Source organism: Anser anser (genome assembly GCF_964211835.1).
Source record: "Anser anser genome assembly, chromosome: 18".
Taxonomy (NCBI): domain Eukaryota; kingdom Metazoa; phylum Chordata; class Aves; order Anseriformes; family Anatidae; genus Anser; species Anser anser.
This window is the reverse complement of record NC_139739.1, coordinates 3945250-3961106: the sequence shown is the minus strand read 5'-3', so window position 1 is coordinate 3961106 and position 15857 is coordinate 3945250. Positions and strand designations below refer to the sequence as shown.

At 48.0% G+C, this 15857-nt stretch overlaps 1 protein-coding gene and 1 long non-coding RNA gene across 3 annotated transcripts in view; one reads left to right on the top strand and one right to left on the bottom strand.

The window, feature by feature from the left end:
- LOC310883670 (refilin-A-like) overlaps nt 1–1744 on the bottom strand; it is a 29393-nt gene extending 27649 nt beyond the window's left edge. For both annotated transcript variants that reach the window (XR_014573641.1, XM_083804442.1), the window contains exon 1: nt 1468–1744. Coding sequence is in view for 1 of the 2 variants with exons in the window: in XM_083804442.1 (XP_083660568.1) it covers nt 1468–1686 (219 nt within the window). In the remaining variant the exon portion in view is untranslated. The remainder of the gene's footprint in view (nt 1–1467) is intronic.
- A 750-nt stretch (nt 1745–2494) lies between these two features.
- The window catches only part of LOC310883684, a 51597-nt gene continuing 38234 nt past the window's right edge, over nt 2495–15857 (top strand). Inside the window, exons 1-5 of the long non-coding RNA XR_014573647.1 lie at nt 2495–3902; nt 5072–5235; nt 8374–8521; nt 9036–9208; nt 12559–12727. This is a non-coding gene — a long non-coding RNA (uncharacterized lncRNA). The remainder of the gene's footprint in view (nt 3903–5071; nt 5236–8373; nt 8522–9035; nt 9209–12558; nt 12728–15857) is intronic.

Genomic DNA, 15857 nt, shown 5'->3' with positions numbered 1-15857 from the left:
ACTTTTTCCTCTAGGAGCACTATAACTCTCAATCCAAGCAGTCCAAGATGTAGATTTTTCTGTTCTTACGATCTTTCATCTCCAATATCTACGGGCTTTCTTGAGAGGAGTGGTGGCTGACTGTCACGATTACTGGAATGGAGGCTGTTATATCCCCATCATGGAGCTTTGCAGACACCTCCACCCCAGCTGTTTTCTGGTCCACCAAACCTTCATTCATCATCCTCCCACATTTTATTTTACAAATGCACAGCAACAGCCTGATCCTGCCAAATCAGAGGCATGTGAGTAACCCTTTGAACATAAGCCGTCCCATCAAGGCAGCGCACACGCCCAAGCAACAGCAGGTAAGGCTGTGAAGTTGGATCCACAGTCAGTGGTTGTTAGAGGCTTTGGGATTTTATTTTCATAATTAATCTCTCACACCCTACCCACCGTACTCTGATGAGATGGAGTCATTGTTCTTGGGGATGGTTTTGGCATGCTTGAGAGTAAAAAGCAGTTTTCAATAAGCTAAAATAGCCTTAGAACTTGAGGAAGAAAATAAGGGTGTGCTAAGTTATTGCAAAGTGTCTCTACTGGGAAGAAGTCTCCAAATTGTCACTAATCCGTTGGCAGATAAGTTTTCCCCACAGAAAGATTAGTGTTGCAGTTTTTATTCTCCATAGCAGTCAATTAACGGTATTGACTCCACCTACAAAAGCCTTTTATATGTTAGAAAAAAAGAATCCGAAAGATCCCTGGGGATGAACTTTCATCGTCCTTTAAAAACTTCTCCCACCATCGCTTATGTTCTAAACTTCGTGTTTTATAGAGGCTTTCTACGGCTAAGGGACAGAAATAAATAAAATCAAGCTGAATAATAGTCACGGGAAACCTACCCAAATCCTACCCCGCAGGCAGCTGCTGGCCAGGCACTGGGTCAGGCTAACCAGAACCTATGGCCCTACTGCCTGCGTGACAAGCCACCAAACCCACCCTGTCCGTGCAGCCTCGCGCCCCAAAACCCAGCAAGGGGCAGGGACCCGCAGCCTTCCCCAGCCCATGCCCCCACACCGACTCCCCGGGCAGACGCCTGCACCCTGTCCTAACAAACTCTTCCCTCTCTCTTTTCAGCGGGGGCTCCAGCAGACGTGGCTGCACGGGCAGGCCCGGAGGACCGCGGGATGCAGGCGCGCAGCCGGGAGCCGATGCTGGAGGCAGCCTGCACGGACCGGGCAGCGCGGTGCCAGCACGCTGCGCGCCGCAGGAAGGCGGCGAAGACCTGCCTTTGCTCTCCGGTGCCTCTGCTGGGGTCCCCCCGCGGTGCCGCCACCCCGGAGCCCAGCAGAACCCCCCGGCGGTGCCCCGCAGCCCCGGGGGAGCCGAGGGGGCCGCAGCCGAGGGGGGGGCTCCAGGCTCCGTCCTCGCTGCCCCCCCCGCTCCGGGGCTCTCCCGGCCCTTCTCCCCCATCTCCCCGGCTCTTACCACTTTGCCGTCCTTGGCCTCTCGCCGGTGCCCCTGGGCCGGGGGGTCCGCGCCGCTGCTGCCCCCCCCGGCTCGGCCCTCGCCGCTGCCGGGCGAGAGGGAGTAGAAAGGGGGGCTGGGGCTGGGGGGCAGCCCCGAGTCCGGGCTGTCCAGCAAGCCTTCCCGGCTCTTCTCCTTCAGGCTCTCGTCCATCCCTTGCAGCTGGAGGTGACCTACCATGTCTGGGGGGCAGCGAGGGGGTCGCAGCGGGAGAAAATCCTCCAGCGCCTCCCAGGGAGGGAGGGAAGGGGAAGAAGGGCGCCCGGGGGCCCCCCGCCCCGAGTCCCGATGGCCGCCACCAGCCTGCCGGAGCCCGGGCGGTGCCTGCCGCGGCGGGGACAGCCGGCATCGGCCGGGACGGGCTGCCCCGGCTGCCTTCCCCCAGCCCGGCAGGCGGTTCCCGGGGAAGGGAGGGTGAGAAGGGAAGAAGACAGGCGCGGTCCCCCGGCCCCACGGAAGGAGGGGGGGGGACGCGGCGGAGCCCGGGCCGGCCCCGCCGACAGGGAGCGCTGGGCGCGGCGGGGGAGCCGAGGCCGGACGGGCCGCGCTCCGCCGCAAGCTACTGCCGCCCGCCCGCCGCCTCCCGCCGGCCCATTTATCCGGAGAAGGTGGGAGGGGAGCCGGGGAGCGCCCTCCCCTTTCCCCGGCCCCCCAGCTCTGCCCCGGCCCGACATTTTCAGGCACTTCCCAGGCGGGGAGCGCCCCGGCAGCCGCCCGCCCTCTCCCCCCCGAGCTTCGCCCCCCGAGCAGCCCCCCGCCATCGCGGAGCTGCGCTTTCCCTACGCTGATTTCTCTCCTTTCAGAGTTTTTGCTCCCTCCAGAGTTTTTCTTCACTTCTGTCAATTTTTTCCTTCACTTCTGTTAGATTTTTACCTCACTTCTGCCAAATTTTTACCTCAGTTCTTTTGCCGCCTCCCCCCCCCCCCCCCCCCCCAAGCAGATTTTCCCCTCAGCGTGAAGGTGGGCATGAGGGAAGAGCTGTTCCCAAGGGCCATCTCTTCACCTGAGGGCAGCAGCAGGTGGCCATGGCAGTGCACCCAACAGTGTACGAGCCCACCATAGGCCCCTCTCTGTCAGCCCAGCCCTTTCTGGCTCAGCACAGTCCAAAACGTCTCTTTCTGTAACCAGCTCCATGGATGCTGGTCCACAGCTGCTGAGGAACTGGCCTCAATGTCCCACCATCGTGTGCTTGGGGCCACCCTAAGTGCAACAGGAGGGTGTCCCAAAGGCCAGCGCAGCCGCTAGCAGGGATGAGCAGGGTGTGCCAGGGCACTGCCAGCGCTGAGGGAACAGGGTGTCCATGCAAACCCTCGGGGTCTGGAGAAGCAAGCGGTGGTTAAACAGGTCAGGCTTGCAGAAGCCAAGATGGACGTTTATTGCACAATAACTGGCTGATGTTAACGTTACCTTGTCCGCAGCCCTGGTTATGTTTTTCTCATCATGTTTTCTCTCTACATAGAGTCCAGAGTGTGAGAAATTCGGGGCAGGCCTACTCAAAGGTCTCAGCCTGGTGGAGCTTTATTTGTGGCAAGTAGTTTTCCCTGGGAAGCTGCTGACATCCAGCTGGTCACCTCCTCTTGGCCCAGCACTGAGCAGAACAGGACCGTGGCTGCTTGTGCTACACTAATACCAATATTAATGAACACAACATTTGTTATGGCAGCTGATGAAAGCATGAGGCATCTGGTATGGCACCTGGTGTTGAAGACTTTCATGACCAAGCCCTGAAGACGGCACAAAGTCCTTGGAGATTGGTTTGATTCTAAAAGATCCTTCACTCCGCCATCCTGAGGGAGCAGGTCACACTTATGGTGGTAGGTGACCTCGCTAGCTAATAAAGCTGGATTTGTTTAGGCTTATTCTGCACAAGTCAAAAGGAAAGGCCAAGGATGCCCAAATCCAGCCTTCACTGACATGAGGGGCCCTCTTCAGAGAGACTGAAGCGATTTGTATGCACTGAGCTGTGTAGAAGAATGTCACTGATTTATAAATGTCAAACAGGCTCTGAGCAGCCCACACACAAACCTCAGTGAATTCTTACCTCTGACCCGTTCACTGGCTCCAGCAGCCGCGCAGGCTGATTTAGAGCCCCTTACTGTAAGAGCTTTAACATCTCACACAGGCTGTGGCTGATCCGAATATGTCAAAGGGGACTGAAGGTCAAAATTTCCATAAATTAGGCCTTGGATTGTTACCTATCACGTAATAGGATTCTCTGGCCAGTTAGTGCCGTGAACTACAGACATTCAGCACAGCAGTTCCCCTGCAGCCCTGTTCCCCTACCCCTCTCCTGAACTGGTAAGACTGTATGTCCAAGGAGAAGGAGCATCTTCAAAGCTGCTTTCCTCCAAGGAAAAAAAACGGAGCAGGACAAAGGACTGTGACTCTAGGCAGGGGTGAGTATGCAATCCTTTACTCCTATTCAGAAATATTCTAATTTAGGGAGCAATTGGAGGTGGGGGGGTCTGATTCTTGTTTTGAGAAGCTATAATCTAGTATTTCCTGGAGCTAAATAATGTATATTTTTAAAAGCAAATTTCAGCACAATATGCGTGTTCAGCACGATAGTGGGTGTTCATGGTTTAGGGTTTGCCGAGCTCTAAACCGTTGATGTGCTAGGCACCATTGAGCAGCCCCAAGCCTTTATAAGGGTATTGACTTCACTTGTAACTGGCTAAACTGCTGCTGGGTGCTGCAGGGCATGTCTATGCACGTATTATGGTGTTATTATTTGTCTGTTTAAAGTTAGTACTGTGTAGCTTAACCAAGATGGAGTGCTCTTGTGTAAATCACAGTGTGGCAGATAGTAAGAAATGCCTCCTGTCCTGATGGCTGTGACGGAAATGGCTTGTTCATTGGTCAGAAGTCCTCCTGAAGCCCCAGGGTCTGGTTCTTGGCCAGTGAAAATCTGGCTGAGTAGAAACTTAGTGAAGGATACAGTGTGCAGACGCAGATGTATATATGGGGCAGTAGAATTAGCCCTGTCAAAACTGGGTGTAAATATTTCATGGTGCCCTACTGAAGAAGAAAAACAGCAAGCAGGGGATTTTCAGTTGAGGCTATGTTGCTCTACTGAAACCCTGCTTGGTTCAGCAATTCCTAATTTGCTGGAGGGAATCACTGGGGACTAGTACATTCCTGTGTCTTGGCTTGGGAGCAGGGAAACTGGGCCCTTGTGTGTACGGTGGGACAAGGAGGAAGGAAAAGTCTGGAGGGAAGTTTTCTGAAGCAGCTGAGTGTAGACAAACAGGTGCAAACACAGTGATACAAGGGCAGCAGTGTGTGAAGGCACAGACTGTGGCACAGCAGTCTCTACTACCAGCACTAACTCTGGAGGAATAACCCTACTTAGCTGGAAATTTGAGTGTAAAACAACAATAAATAAGGAGTGGCGAGTCAAGCAGCAGAAAACCAGGGAAAATTCCAGCTGGACTGTATCTGTTAAGATTCACACTCAGACAGAGGTGTATTTCTGCCAACATTGATTAAAGAGGTCTTTATGAAACACGCAGTTCTTACAGCTTCTCCAACTTTTTTTTTTTTCCATTGGTCTATTTTGTTCTAGAACACGACCCCAGGCCCAGTCCTGAAACGGATGAATATTTCCACATGAAGAAACCTCTGAGCTTTTGGAGGAGCTGCAGGGGCTTGGTGCTCCTCAGGACCAGAGAGAGACCTGCTGTGTGCCAAACAGTTGATACCACACGTGGCATTGACAGCTTTTCTCAGGTAATAAGCAGAGCATCAGGGATGCATTGTGATCTGAGCCCAGGCTCACCAGTCTCTGTTCAATTGTGTCTGAGGTTTCCAGGAGAGGCTTTACAAACCAAGACCTGCTGAGGGCTATGTGGTCTTCACAGATCCCTCAGTTAAGTGCTGGGACTTTGTCCCCATGTTTGTATGTTCATTTCCACTTGCTACTGGCTGCCTTGCCAAGTACCACAGGACTCATGTCTGACACTGCTCCTACTGTTGATATTCCTGGATTTCCCTTGCAGCTTCTCCACCACCCTGACCATTTCTCTTCCTCCCTTCCCTATGTCCAGGTTCTAGCAAAGCTCATCTGTCCAGCACAATTGTGCTACAATATCCAGCAGCCCTTTATGCCCATGAATACCCTTCTGGTAAGACATATGAATGATCAGATCACTAGCACAAAATGATGTAGTACAGGTGGGAAGCTGTGAGAAAGGGACTGTGTGGGCATTGGAGGCAGGAACCCAAACAGCCTTCCTGATGTGAGCAGCCCAGCTGCTGAATAAAAGCCTACACACTTCCTTGAATCCACTGGGATTCCAACCTCTGCATGCTTGGGTAGGTCCTCTGCCTCCTATTTCCCTAGCTATTCTCTTAGCTAGGCTTGAGTACTTTAGGAATCTGCAGTCCCACAGACATGGCAGAATGTCAGCATCACGTGCTAAGTTTCCTTCCACTGCTGCCAGGCTCGAAAGACAAATACTGTGAGAGAAGAAAGAGACAGGATATAAACACCTACATCGGGACTTTTTCTGAAGCAGGCTGGGTGGCAAAATTGGAAGAATGCTAGGAATGTCCATTCTGGTTCACAGTCGAACCCGATCCTTCAGAACACCCACGGCATAACTAGCCCCAGTAAGAGTGGCTTGGGACACAGTTGGATGTAGCTTTGCTCTTTGGTTTCTTCCAAAGAGGTGCAGCCTTTCTTCTCTGTAGTGTCTTTGTGACCGTGGTATTGAAAGGCCCCAGAGCAGCAGCATCTCTCAAGCTGAGGGGAATGCAGCCACAGAGCAGGATTCAGGTACATCAGGTGCAGATCACCCTTGCCTGATACCTCCTGGATTTTTTTTTTTTTTAACCTCAGCAAAAATTGATCCACAGCACGAGGGTGCTATACTGCCACTGACTGCACAGGTCCAGATGATGTTACAAGCAGCAGGAAGCACGTCCATAGTGCCAGACCTGGAAACCACATGTCAATAACAATTCATTTTACAGAACAGTGCGGCAGAGTTCAAATCAAGGGAGCCTTTTGCCTGACAAGCAGAAGCTGTTTATTGGGAGATGAAAGCACCTCTCTCATGAAAAGGCTTGCTCATTCATTTTTAGGCAGCCCCCACATCAAAAATTCTTGCAACCTGGAGTCTTGGCTGTCTGGTCAAGTGGAGGCCACAGCCCAGAAGGAACCAAACTAACGTAAGCAGTTGCTTCTCCTTGGAACATTCTCATGCACAGCTTTGCCAAGCCACCACAAGGGCTTGTAGCTTGTTTCTGTCTCCTTTAGCAGTGTGTCAGTACTGTACTGTGGGAGAAACCAGAATGCTGTGTAGCTCCCTCAAGTTGTGGCTTCACCTGCCTTAGCCCTGTTACCTTCACCAGATAAACATTCCCTCCTAGGAGTGACCTGGAACAAACTGTCTAGCAAGAAATGGAAAACAAAGCCACAAAATCTTTTCTGGGGTCAGGAGTGTCTTTCTTGGCAATAAATCAAAGGTAGCAAATTTCCTTTGAATATTCTGGGCTTGACAGAATGACTGTATCTCCCAGACAAGACAGTAGACTTATATTGCAGTCAGGAAGGATGATCTCTGATGGTTACATTGCAGCAAATGTTACCGTCTCGCTTTTGCCTGCAGTTTGTACAGCTTGTGCCACAACCAAGGCAAACAAAATAACTGAATGCTATATTGCACAGAGAGCAAAAGGTCCAAAGCCCAGAGAAACCATCATAACGAATTCTGCTGATTCTGCTTGCCTTTGAGTAAGGTGCTGCATGTAGCCTGTTCAATTGCCTGTTGAGTCCAGTCAGCATTTGCTGATATTGTTACACGCTTGAGTCAAAACACACCTCACTGCCTCACTGCCTTGGCGAAGGACCTACCCGTTATCCTGTGAAATTTCCTCTGTTTGTCTGTCAGGGCTGACATGCTGTAATCTTGGGGGATAATCAACAGCGAAACCATTCATAAATCACAGCTAACAGAAAAGACGCCGATAGGGTCTTAAATTTCAAGCCTGCGAAGCCATCATTTCAACAATGACAGTCAAAGGGGAGATTAAGAATTCTTTTACATGGAAAAGTTTTTCTTGGAAGAGCAGCCCTCTCTTTGGTTGCCTATAAATACAGTCATGTGGATTTGATTTTTACATGGCCATTCTGCCCATTTGCGGGGAGTGCTCTGCAACCCCAGTGGGCCTGTTCTCGCACCAAACGGGCGTGTGGAGGGACTGCAGCCGGATTTGAGTAAGGCATCAAAAGCAAAGAACTAAAGCTTTGCCGGGTGCCAGCAGAGGCCAAATGGGGCATCTGGGAGGCAGCGGCAGGATGTCCCACAGAACCAGACCCTCTTAGCTCAAGTGCAGCATGCCTCTGGGTCTGATTGCAGAAGGGAAATAAGACCGGTGCCATTTCATGGCGCAAGAATGCATTCAGAATTTTTCTGTACTTGCACATCATGGTGTTTAAAGCTGTAAGGGTATGGTGAAATCTGTAGCCAAGTGTGAATGCAGGGCCGGACTGACACTCCAGCCGGAGAATAGGTGCCTGTCTGACCCAGACTGTTTCTTGTGTTGCTTTGTTCATTTGAACCAACTGCTATGCCTCAGAGGAAGAGGAGGGGAAGTGTTTCTGTGCAGTTCTTGCCCTCCTTGCCATGGATGACCAGCAGCGCTCACAGCATCTCCCTTTAGGTTGAGAAGAGCTAGTTTTATGCTCTGGAATAATGCTCATGGCTATTCCCAGACAGCCCAGCTGGAAATGGACCCTGCCCGTTCAAGTGCAAGTCTGGGATAACAACTGTTTACAGCATATTTTCCTGCTAACTATAGCAAGGTCTATTTGAATTACTCAGAGTAATGTTTGACTCTTGCTGTCTCCATTTCCATCCGTAGGGCAGAGTAGGAGAGCTAATAATGACCAGTCAGATGGGAAAGCCAGAGGAGAAAGACCACGTGGCGGAATACAAGCTGCTAAGATGTCTAATGTGCTTTCCTTCGGTTACTCTTCCATTCAGAGTGAGAACTAGGTCGCTTTCTGCTGGTATGTTTACACTCCCTGATTTCTAGACATACACTATGTTTCCTACTTCTGTTTTTCTATCCTACTTAATTTCGTGGCAAGCAAGGGAAAAATACTGTTCTGGGAAGGACAGTTTTGTTCTAAGCATGGTTAAAGAAAAATGAGCACACCAAAAGCTACCCTGGTGAATTAAAAAAATAATAATTCAAAAAAGCAAGTGATTCATAGCTTATGATTTTCTGGGAGTTTTTTAAAAAATTGAAGAAGCATTAATAACAGTGAGGATAACTCTCCCCAAGAATATTTTTTTTCAGATTTTTTGTGTTTGTTTAGAATGCAGGGGCAGAGGGGAGATGTAAATCCTCACTGAGCAACTTACAGATTAAATTCTTGACTCCACAAATGGATGTTATTGTAAGGACTCCTATAGTTCATATTCTTGGCTAGTCTATTGGTGTAGTGTTGTGTCTCTTTGATTTACGACACATTATTCCTTCTGTAATGTCTCACAGTCAATGGCACGTTTCTTCTCCAGGTATCCACCCCATTTAGCACGCTTATAAAGCTGGGAAGGACAGCCACAGCTCTCAAATTGCCTGCTGAGACATGGCACGCTGAAAACAGGGCACGACACAGTAACACGTGATGGACAGTGGGGGAGATGGCTTCACTGGTCTCCTAGCTCTATTTCCTACAGCTCTAAATCAGGTATGACATGAAAGAAATGATTTGTGCACCATATGGTGACCTGAGGATTGGAAGGCCATCTTCTTCCAAGAGCAGTAGCTGTCAACTTGTCACTTGTGGAAGGAAGCCAAGAAAAGCAAGTCTACAGTCAGCTTAAATTCACTGTACAGGAGCTGCATCATTGCTGAGAGTCCACAAATGGGAAAAAAAGTTAGAATCCACTGTCCTAGGGAACTTTTCAAGTTAAAAGTCTTTGGTTCTAAGATAAAATCCCATGAAAACTAGTTGCTTCGTGATCTCAGCATCTTTCCTAATGAAAGAGTGGAAGCTATGAATTGAACTTTCCTCAAGGATATCAGACCATAGATCCTGGAAATCAATAACTTCATTCTTAGAGGTCACTGAGATGAAAATCCATTCTTCTTCTTGTTTATCCCTGTCAGCAGGCTCTCAGCAGATCTCTCTCACAACGCTCTTCCCCATGGCTGTCCAGGAATAACCCTGTATCAGTGGGAGTCTCTTTTGATTTCTGTAATAATTAGAGACAGACTGACCCCTCTGTATGTGGTGCTCAGAGGGACTGACCTAGGTCCCTGGTGTCTGACCATGCTGTATCCAGCTGCTTAGCAGCTGGGCCTGAAACAACAGCCCCATACACGGGATACAAGCTTAAGCTTGGTCAGTCAAAGTCCTCCGAGTCTACTGAATTGCCTTCCAGAATTTAGCAATGGTGGATGGCCAAGTGAGGTCACCTGTCCCCAGACAGTCCCCTCAGCTGGGCTGAGGCCACTGGAGTCATCAGCTAAATTACCTTGAATTGATGACCTGCAGATTAAAAGCACTACAACCCAGTCCCCTTTATGCACAGAGCCCCCATTTCCTTTTGTATTTCTTTAATAGAAAAATAACAGGAAAAGTAATTACTGGCCATATGAAATTTAAGTTCATACAATATTTCCTATAAGGCTTTCAAGCAACTCCTTGTTAAAGCAGATAAGTTAATCTATCTTTTGGTTCAGGTCACAGTAGGTTTTCAGCTTTAAATCACCATGGCACAGTAACTAATGACATTTACCATAGAAATGATGTTGAAAAAACAAGGAACCTGGGCAATTATTAGGTGTATATTTCCAGTGAAAACAACCCACATAAAGACAGTGTCAGTAAAAAAGGATGATTGATCATCTGGATTTTGTTCCCTTGCGTTTTCTTGCCTACTTTCTCTACAATGTAGTATTAATTCTAGTGCAGTTATTGTAATGAAATCTGCTGGCGGATTTTCCAGCGTGAGGAACTCTGGCAGTGCCAGGAGGGGCACAGCAGGGCTTTCTGCCCCTGGAGGCTGAAACTGCACAGCAAGAGGAGCATGGTCCCTGTAGGCATTCAGCTTTCAGAAAGACCAAAGGTATGAGCTTTGGCAAAGGTGGGGTTTTTTCCACTTTGAATTCTTGGTAAAATTCTGCATGTTCCAGTCTTGGCTCAGAGCTCATTAAAGTCAATGCAAAGACTCTTATTGACTTTAATGAACAGTGGTTTGAACCCTAAAGCTATTACACGATCAAAACTCCCGCTGAACTGTAAATATGTTGGTGCTTTGTTTGCATTGCAGATATAATATTTGGCTACAAGGCAGGGAAGCTTGGGATTGTTTTCTATAATGGTCTCTGTGCCTCTTTCAGATGACCAGTATTTTTACCGGAGTGTTTATAATTATAATCTTGTTTATTAGGTTAAATAAATTGGCCAGACTCAATCACAATGTAAAACAGGAGCAACCAAAAGCTACTGAAGTCAGGGAGTGAAATTTGGCTTCCCTCACAGTATGTATAGTTTTGTTCGGCTGTTGGCTACTGTTGTGAGAGAGCTTGTTTTCATGGTACATCTGGTCCAGCCACATGCCACAGCATCATGAGAAAAGTTCTAACACTACAGTACATATTTTGCACTGGGTAGAGCGAGTCAGTGGAGCAATGGGAAGCAAAGAAAATCAATGTGCAATAGAAAAAAACCACACGATACACACAGAGATATTTTCTGTTCAGAAAAAAAGTCAGGGATAAAACCAAAGCTCGGAGCTCAGAGCTTCTCACTGCGTGGTATCATTCTGCACAGCCTTTGGAAAGGTGTGTCACTTGTTCTCTAGACTGCCACAACACCCTGGGATGCTGTAAAAATAGCTGGCAGTGCCTGACTGACAGGCAAGAGACGTGTGACCCTAAATTATGATGTTTTCCTTTTCATGATGAAATGAATGCTGCCTTAGACAGAGGCTGAAACACATCTGTTTGCGGTGGGAGTGCCATTTTAGGCCCGTTTCTTTTGAAACTGGGGTTGGAACTGCCAGGGATCAGCAGAGCTCTGGGCTCACAAAGAGGGCACTGTCTTTGAGGAATCTTTACATAAGCCCTGCACAACCAAGGCAACAGGAGTTTGCACAGCTGCTGCTGGAAGCAAACATGTACTTTTAGCTGACCTGGGCTGATGACTTCGGGCGTTAAATCTGACGCTTTCCAGATGTACGGCCTTCTCCTTCCACAGTCCCCAAACATTCAGTCCCCAGGCAAAAAGGAAAATAATAACAATAATAATAACAATAATAAAAGGGTGCTGTAAATAGCACACTGTAGTGTATGTTCCAGAGCTGACTTTTATGGATTGCATAGTTTGTCCAGTTTGAAGGTGTGTGGCATTACCCTTTCCTAGGAGCTATGTTTTGAACCACATTTGATTCAGAGCTAATTAGTGTCGCATCTACCTTCAGTCTCATCTCTGGCTGAGCACCTTCTTCAGACCAGGTGGCTAAATAAAAAGAGCTCTTTTTACGTGCTGGGATTTGGTGAATATTGCCCTGTGAGTGTAAGACCCCCAGGGAATAGCCCCGTGATGGGGCCCAGGAGCATTCACAAGGACAAAGGCATCTTGCCAAATAATTAGCAAATATTAAGCTTTGTGCTTCATGGCAAAACAGAACTGAGCAGATCAAGGGACAGATTTACTAGTGAGGATGTGATGAAATACTTGTGAAGTATTTGCTGCAGGACGAGTGACAGGGAAGGGGCTGGCTGCTCCCCCACACCATGTCCTGACTGCATCTCTGCTGCTGCAAGTTGCAAGCTGTGCTGCAAAAGTCACTGCTGACTGCACAGCAGGCCGTGGGATGACATTTTTCACTTGATTATCAGTAGGTAATGGAACTTCATCCTTGCTCCAGATCCGGCATAGTTTTCCTCCACAGACTAGTTATTTTCAACAGTAATTTCTCTCCTCCGTGCATCTCTGCAGCCCTTGGATGTTGAGATGTTCTTAGGGAGAGTGATGGAAGGGTGTGGGGTGCCTGAAGAGGATCATTTATTTTATTCCATTTTATTTAGGTGTGGTATTTTTAAAGGCTCCAAAATTGGCAGCAAGAGAAAGGCAAATATTCTGCTGAACTGGAGACCGCCCCAGCACAGACAGCTGCAGCCCAGCCTCTCCTCAGTCTCCCTGCCAGTTCTCTCAAGCATGACCTGGTTTGAGGACCACCTTCAATGAGATCAAAAGGTGATTTTCCCAGTGCTTGCTACACATGCCACTTCATTGCCTGTCACCTGGGTGGTGAGTATGTGAGACTGGACGGCTGCTGGCCTCCCTTAGATGAACCATGAATAACTCCAGGGAAGAAAATGGTGCAACGAAGGTCAAATTAGATTCCTCCAAAGCCCTAGAGATGCATCCTTCCATGGTGTTCTGGGGCATCCAGGGAAGTGGCTACTCAAAACTATCTGCTCTTTGATCAGCAGGCAACTCTCAAATCCCTCCAGCTTGGGGGATTGTGTGTTATCCTGGGAAAGGACCCTTGAAATACGGGACAGACAGCTGCTGAGAGAGGGTGGATGTTTGGTGCTCAGTTCTGCAGGGCCTTTCAGCTACAGAGCAGTTAGCTTCTTACATCTTTCTGTCTCACCATTCTTATTTCTTGGTACTTGCAACGACATGAAGTTTTGCTTCCTTTTAGCATTACTGAGAGAGAAATAAAATGCAGAATTTCTGTCTTGGGAATTTTTAACCTTTGTTTCCCTCTTTGGCTGTGAAGAAACACTGATGTTTCCAAATTTTTCATGGCAAAAAATTTCAAAACATCTTGGTTTGCAGAGGTCAGTAAGTTTTACTCTGACATTTTTGGATCAAAAGTATGTGTTGCTGTGGTCCAAGTTGACATGCTTCACTTTAGTTTGTTCAATTAACCCGAAACGCTTTGCTTCAACTACATTCAACCCTGAGCATCAGCCTTGAATCGTATTTCCTCCTGGCAGCTCTCATCTGGGAACTTAATACCCATATTTCTCAGGGGACAGTGTGTAGCTGCTATCGTGTCTCGCAGACCTTGGAGTCCACTCTGCATCATGGAGAATGGAGTCCTCAAGGAAAGAGCCTGTGGGAAAGATGAGACATCTAAACCACAACCCCAGAGAAGCAGTGTACTTATAGGAAAATGAGGTTTTAAAGGTTTATTGAACACATTCAAACCAAAACATAGTTTTCTGATTTTGTTCCAACTGGCCCTGTAGAAAATGCTGCTTCTTGACTTTCCTTAATTGAAAACAAAACAAAAAAAAAAAGTGTATTTTTATTTCTTGCTTCTGAAAGGTAAGAGGGTTCAAAATCAGGATGTTTTTCTCCCTGAAAATTTCAATTTTGTGAAAACCACCTCTTTACTGGGCAGCCTTCCCAAAGGGAATCCCCAGCCAGCCCCAGTGCTAATATCAGTGCACACTCTTTGGAGCTGATCCAAAGGTCATTCACGCCATTAGACATTTTTATCGTGGACTTGAATAAACTTTGGACCAGGCTTTTTTGGCAGGAATATACACAGTCTGAAAACCTAAAAATAAATCCTGATTTGGAGCCATCCACAGCTTTTTAGCCACCACGATGGTATGAAGGTACGAGCTTGTCAGAGAGAAGATGATGGGATGATTTTGCCACCTCTGTGGCCAGTTATCTTCTGTTTGCTGAAATAAACAAGGAGAGAGAGAGCATTCTGCAAGCTCAATGTTAAGAGTTCTTTACGTGTAATTTCCCTGTGAAGCATCAACTCCAGATGGAAGATGTTGTCTCAGGAGATGATCTGGTTTTCTGCTCAGGAGGTTTTGCAGCAGTAATAGCTCCTGGAATATGTAATGCTGTCATCCTCAGGTTTAGGAAACGGAGAGGTCCCTCCATGATGCAGTTTGTCTGCACCAGTAGTTTTGGGGGCCAGCAAAAGGTGCTGTCCCACAAGAGAAAAAGAACTGCTCAAAGCACAGAATTTGTGCTTTTCACTATTTGTATCCTGTCCATGGCCTCAGAGGTTCACACAAATGAGGGCAAGAAGAAAACCCCTGGTTGCAATGAATTGTTATCATCTCATTCACCCCACCCATTCCTCTTGCTATGCACCATGAAAAGATCGCTACACAAATACTGACGGCGAGTCTCATACTGTAATTACCACGCCTAAACTCTTTCATCTGGAGCCTGCTCCAGCTGTCTTTAATGGCCTGAGTCTGACCTGTGCGCAGAAAAAGCAAAGTGTTTCCAGCATTTCAGTTCATCCCTACCGACACAAGAGTTTCACAGTCCGTCACTGCTTGCTGGCTGGTGAGTCTGTAAAGCTGAACTCAAGTAACTGGTCACTTACTGTTGCTGAGGTTGTATGAGTGGCCACATTTTTTGCAGTATCTTCAGTTGAATCGTCAGTTTGGTTGGTCCGTTTCCTTCCTACACATCTTTTACATCCATCAGAGTACTGGATATTTTGTTTCCTACCCATAACTGGAAGGAAGATGTTTGCCTCCTCCATGAGGTTTATAGCGGCCACTCTTCTGTTTCCTCCGTCCACTGGTTGCTGCAATTGTCTTGATTCCCAAGGCAGCTCTCACAGCTGCAGCAGTTTCTGTTGAAGGGTGTTAAGTTGTGGCAGTAATAATGCTGGCTCTGGTGAGAATACAAACGTGTAGTTTGTTGATCCTGGACTGCAGAGCAGTACTACTGCCTGGCAACTGCACCGCAAGAGCTGGCAGGCAGAGCTGTTTGCAGCACACTCCTCTGAGAGAGGAAAGGGTGTTTTCAAATTTCTTCTTTCCCTCCCTCTCCTCCAAGTCAGAGCCTGCCAGGAAGCTTTGGAGAGAAGCTCTGGTGCTCCAAGCTGACTGCGGATGTCTGGGCTCTTGCTCCAGGACACGGACACCCAGCAAACTTTGCTGGATTTCTGCAGTAGGTGTGCGTCGTTGTAGGCCGAGGATGGCACTGGGTCACTGGACATTGTCTGCTTTACAAGGAAACCTGCAAACCCTTTTGGGGATCAGCATGTTGTCCTAAACATAATCAGGTGTTCAGTGCACAGAGCATTTAAATGTGTGTTAGATGCTAACTTTTCATTGAAACCTGGTCCCATTTCAGTCTCTCTCCTAATTGTTCAGTGTTCAGAGGCCTGAGATAAAATCTGAGTGAAAATGTGCCAGGGAACTTCGCTGGGGTTGTTCATCAGCAGAAAAATGATGCCAGTAAATTAGGGGGAAAACAAGCACCACATGATCCATTCTTACCCAACAGCAACCTTAGTTTATGCATTCTCTTTGCACAGTTTAACAGGGGGACATGTTACCCCATCCAACCAGCTACAAAAAAAATGATGTGGACCCTTTCTCGC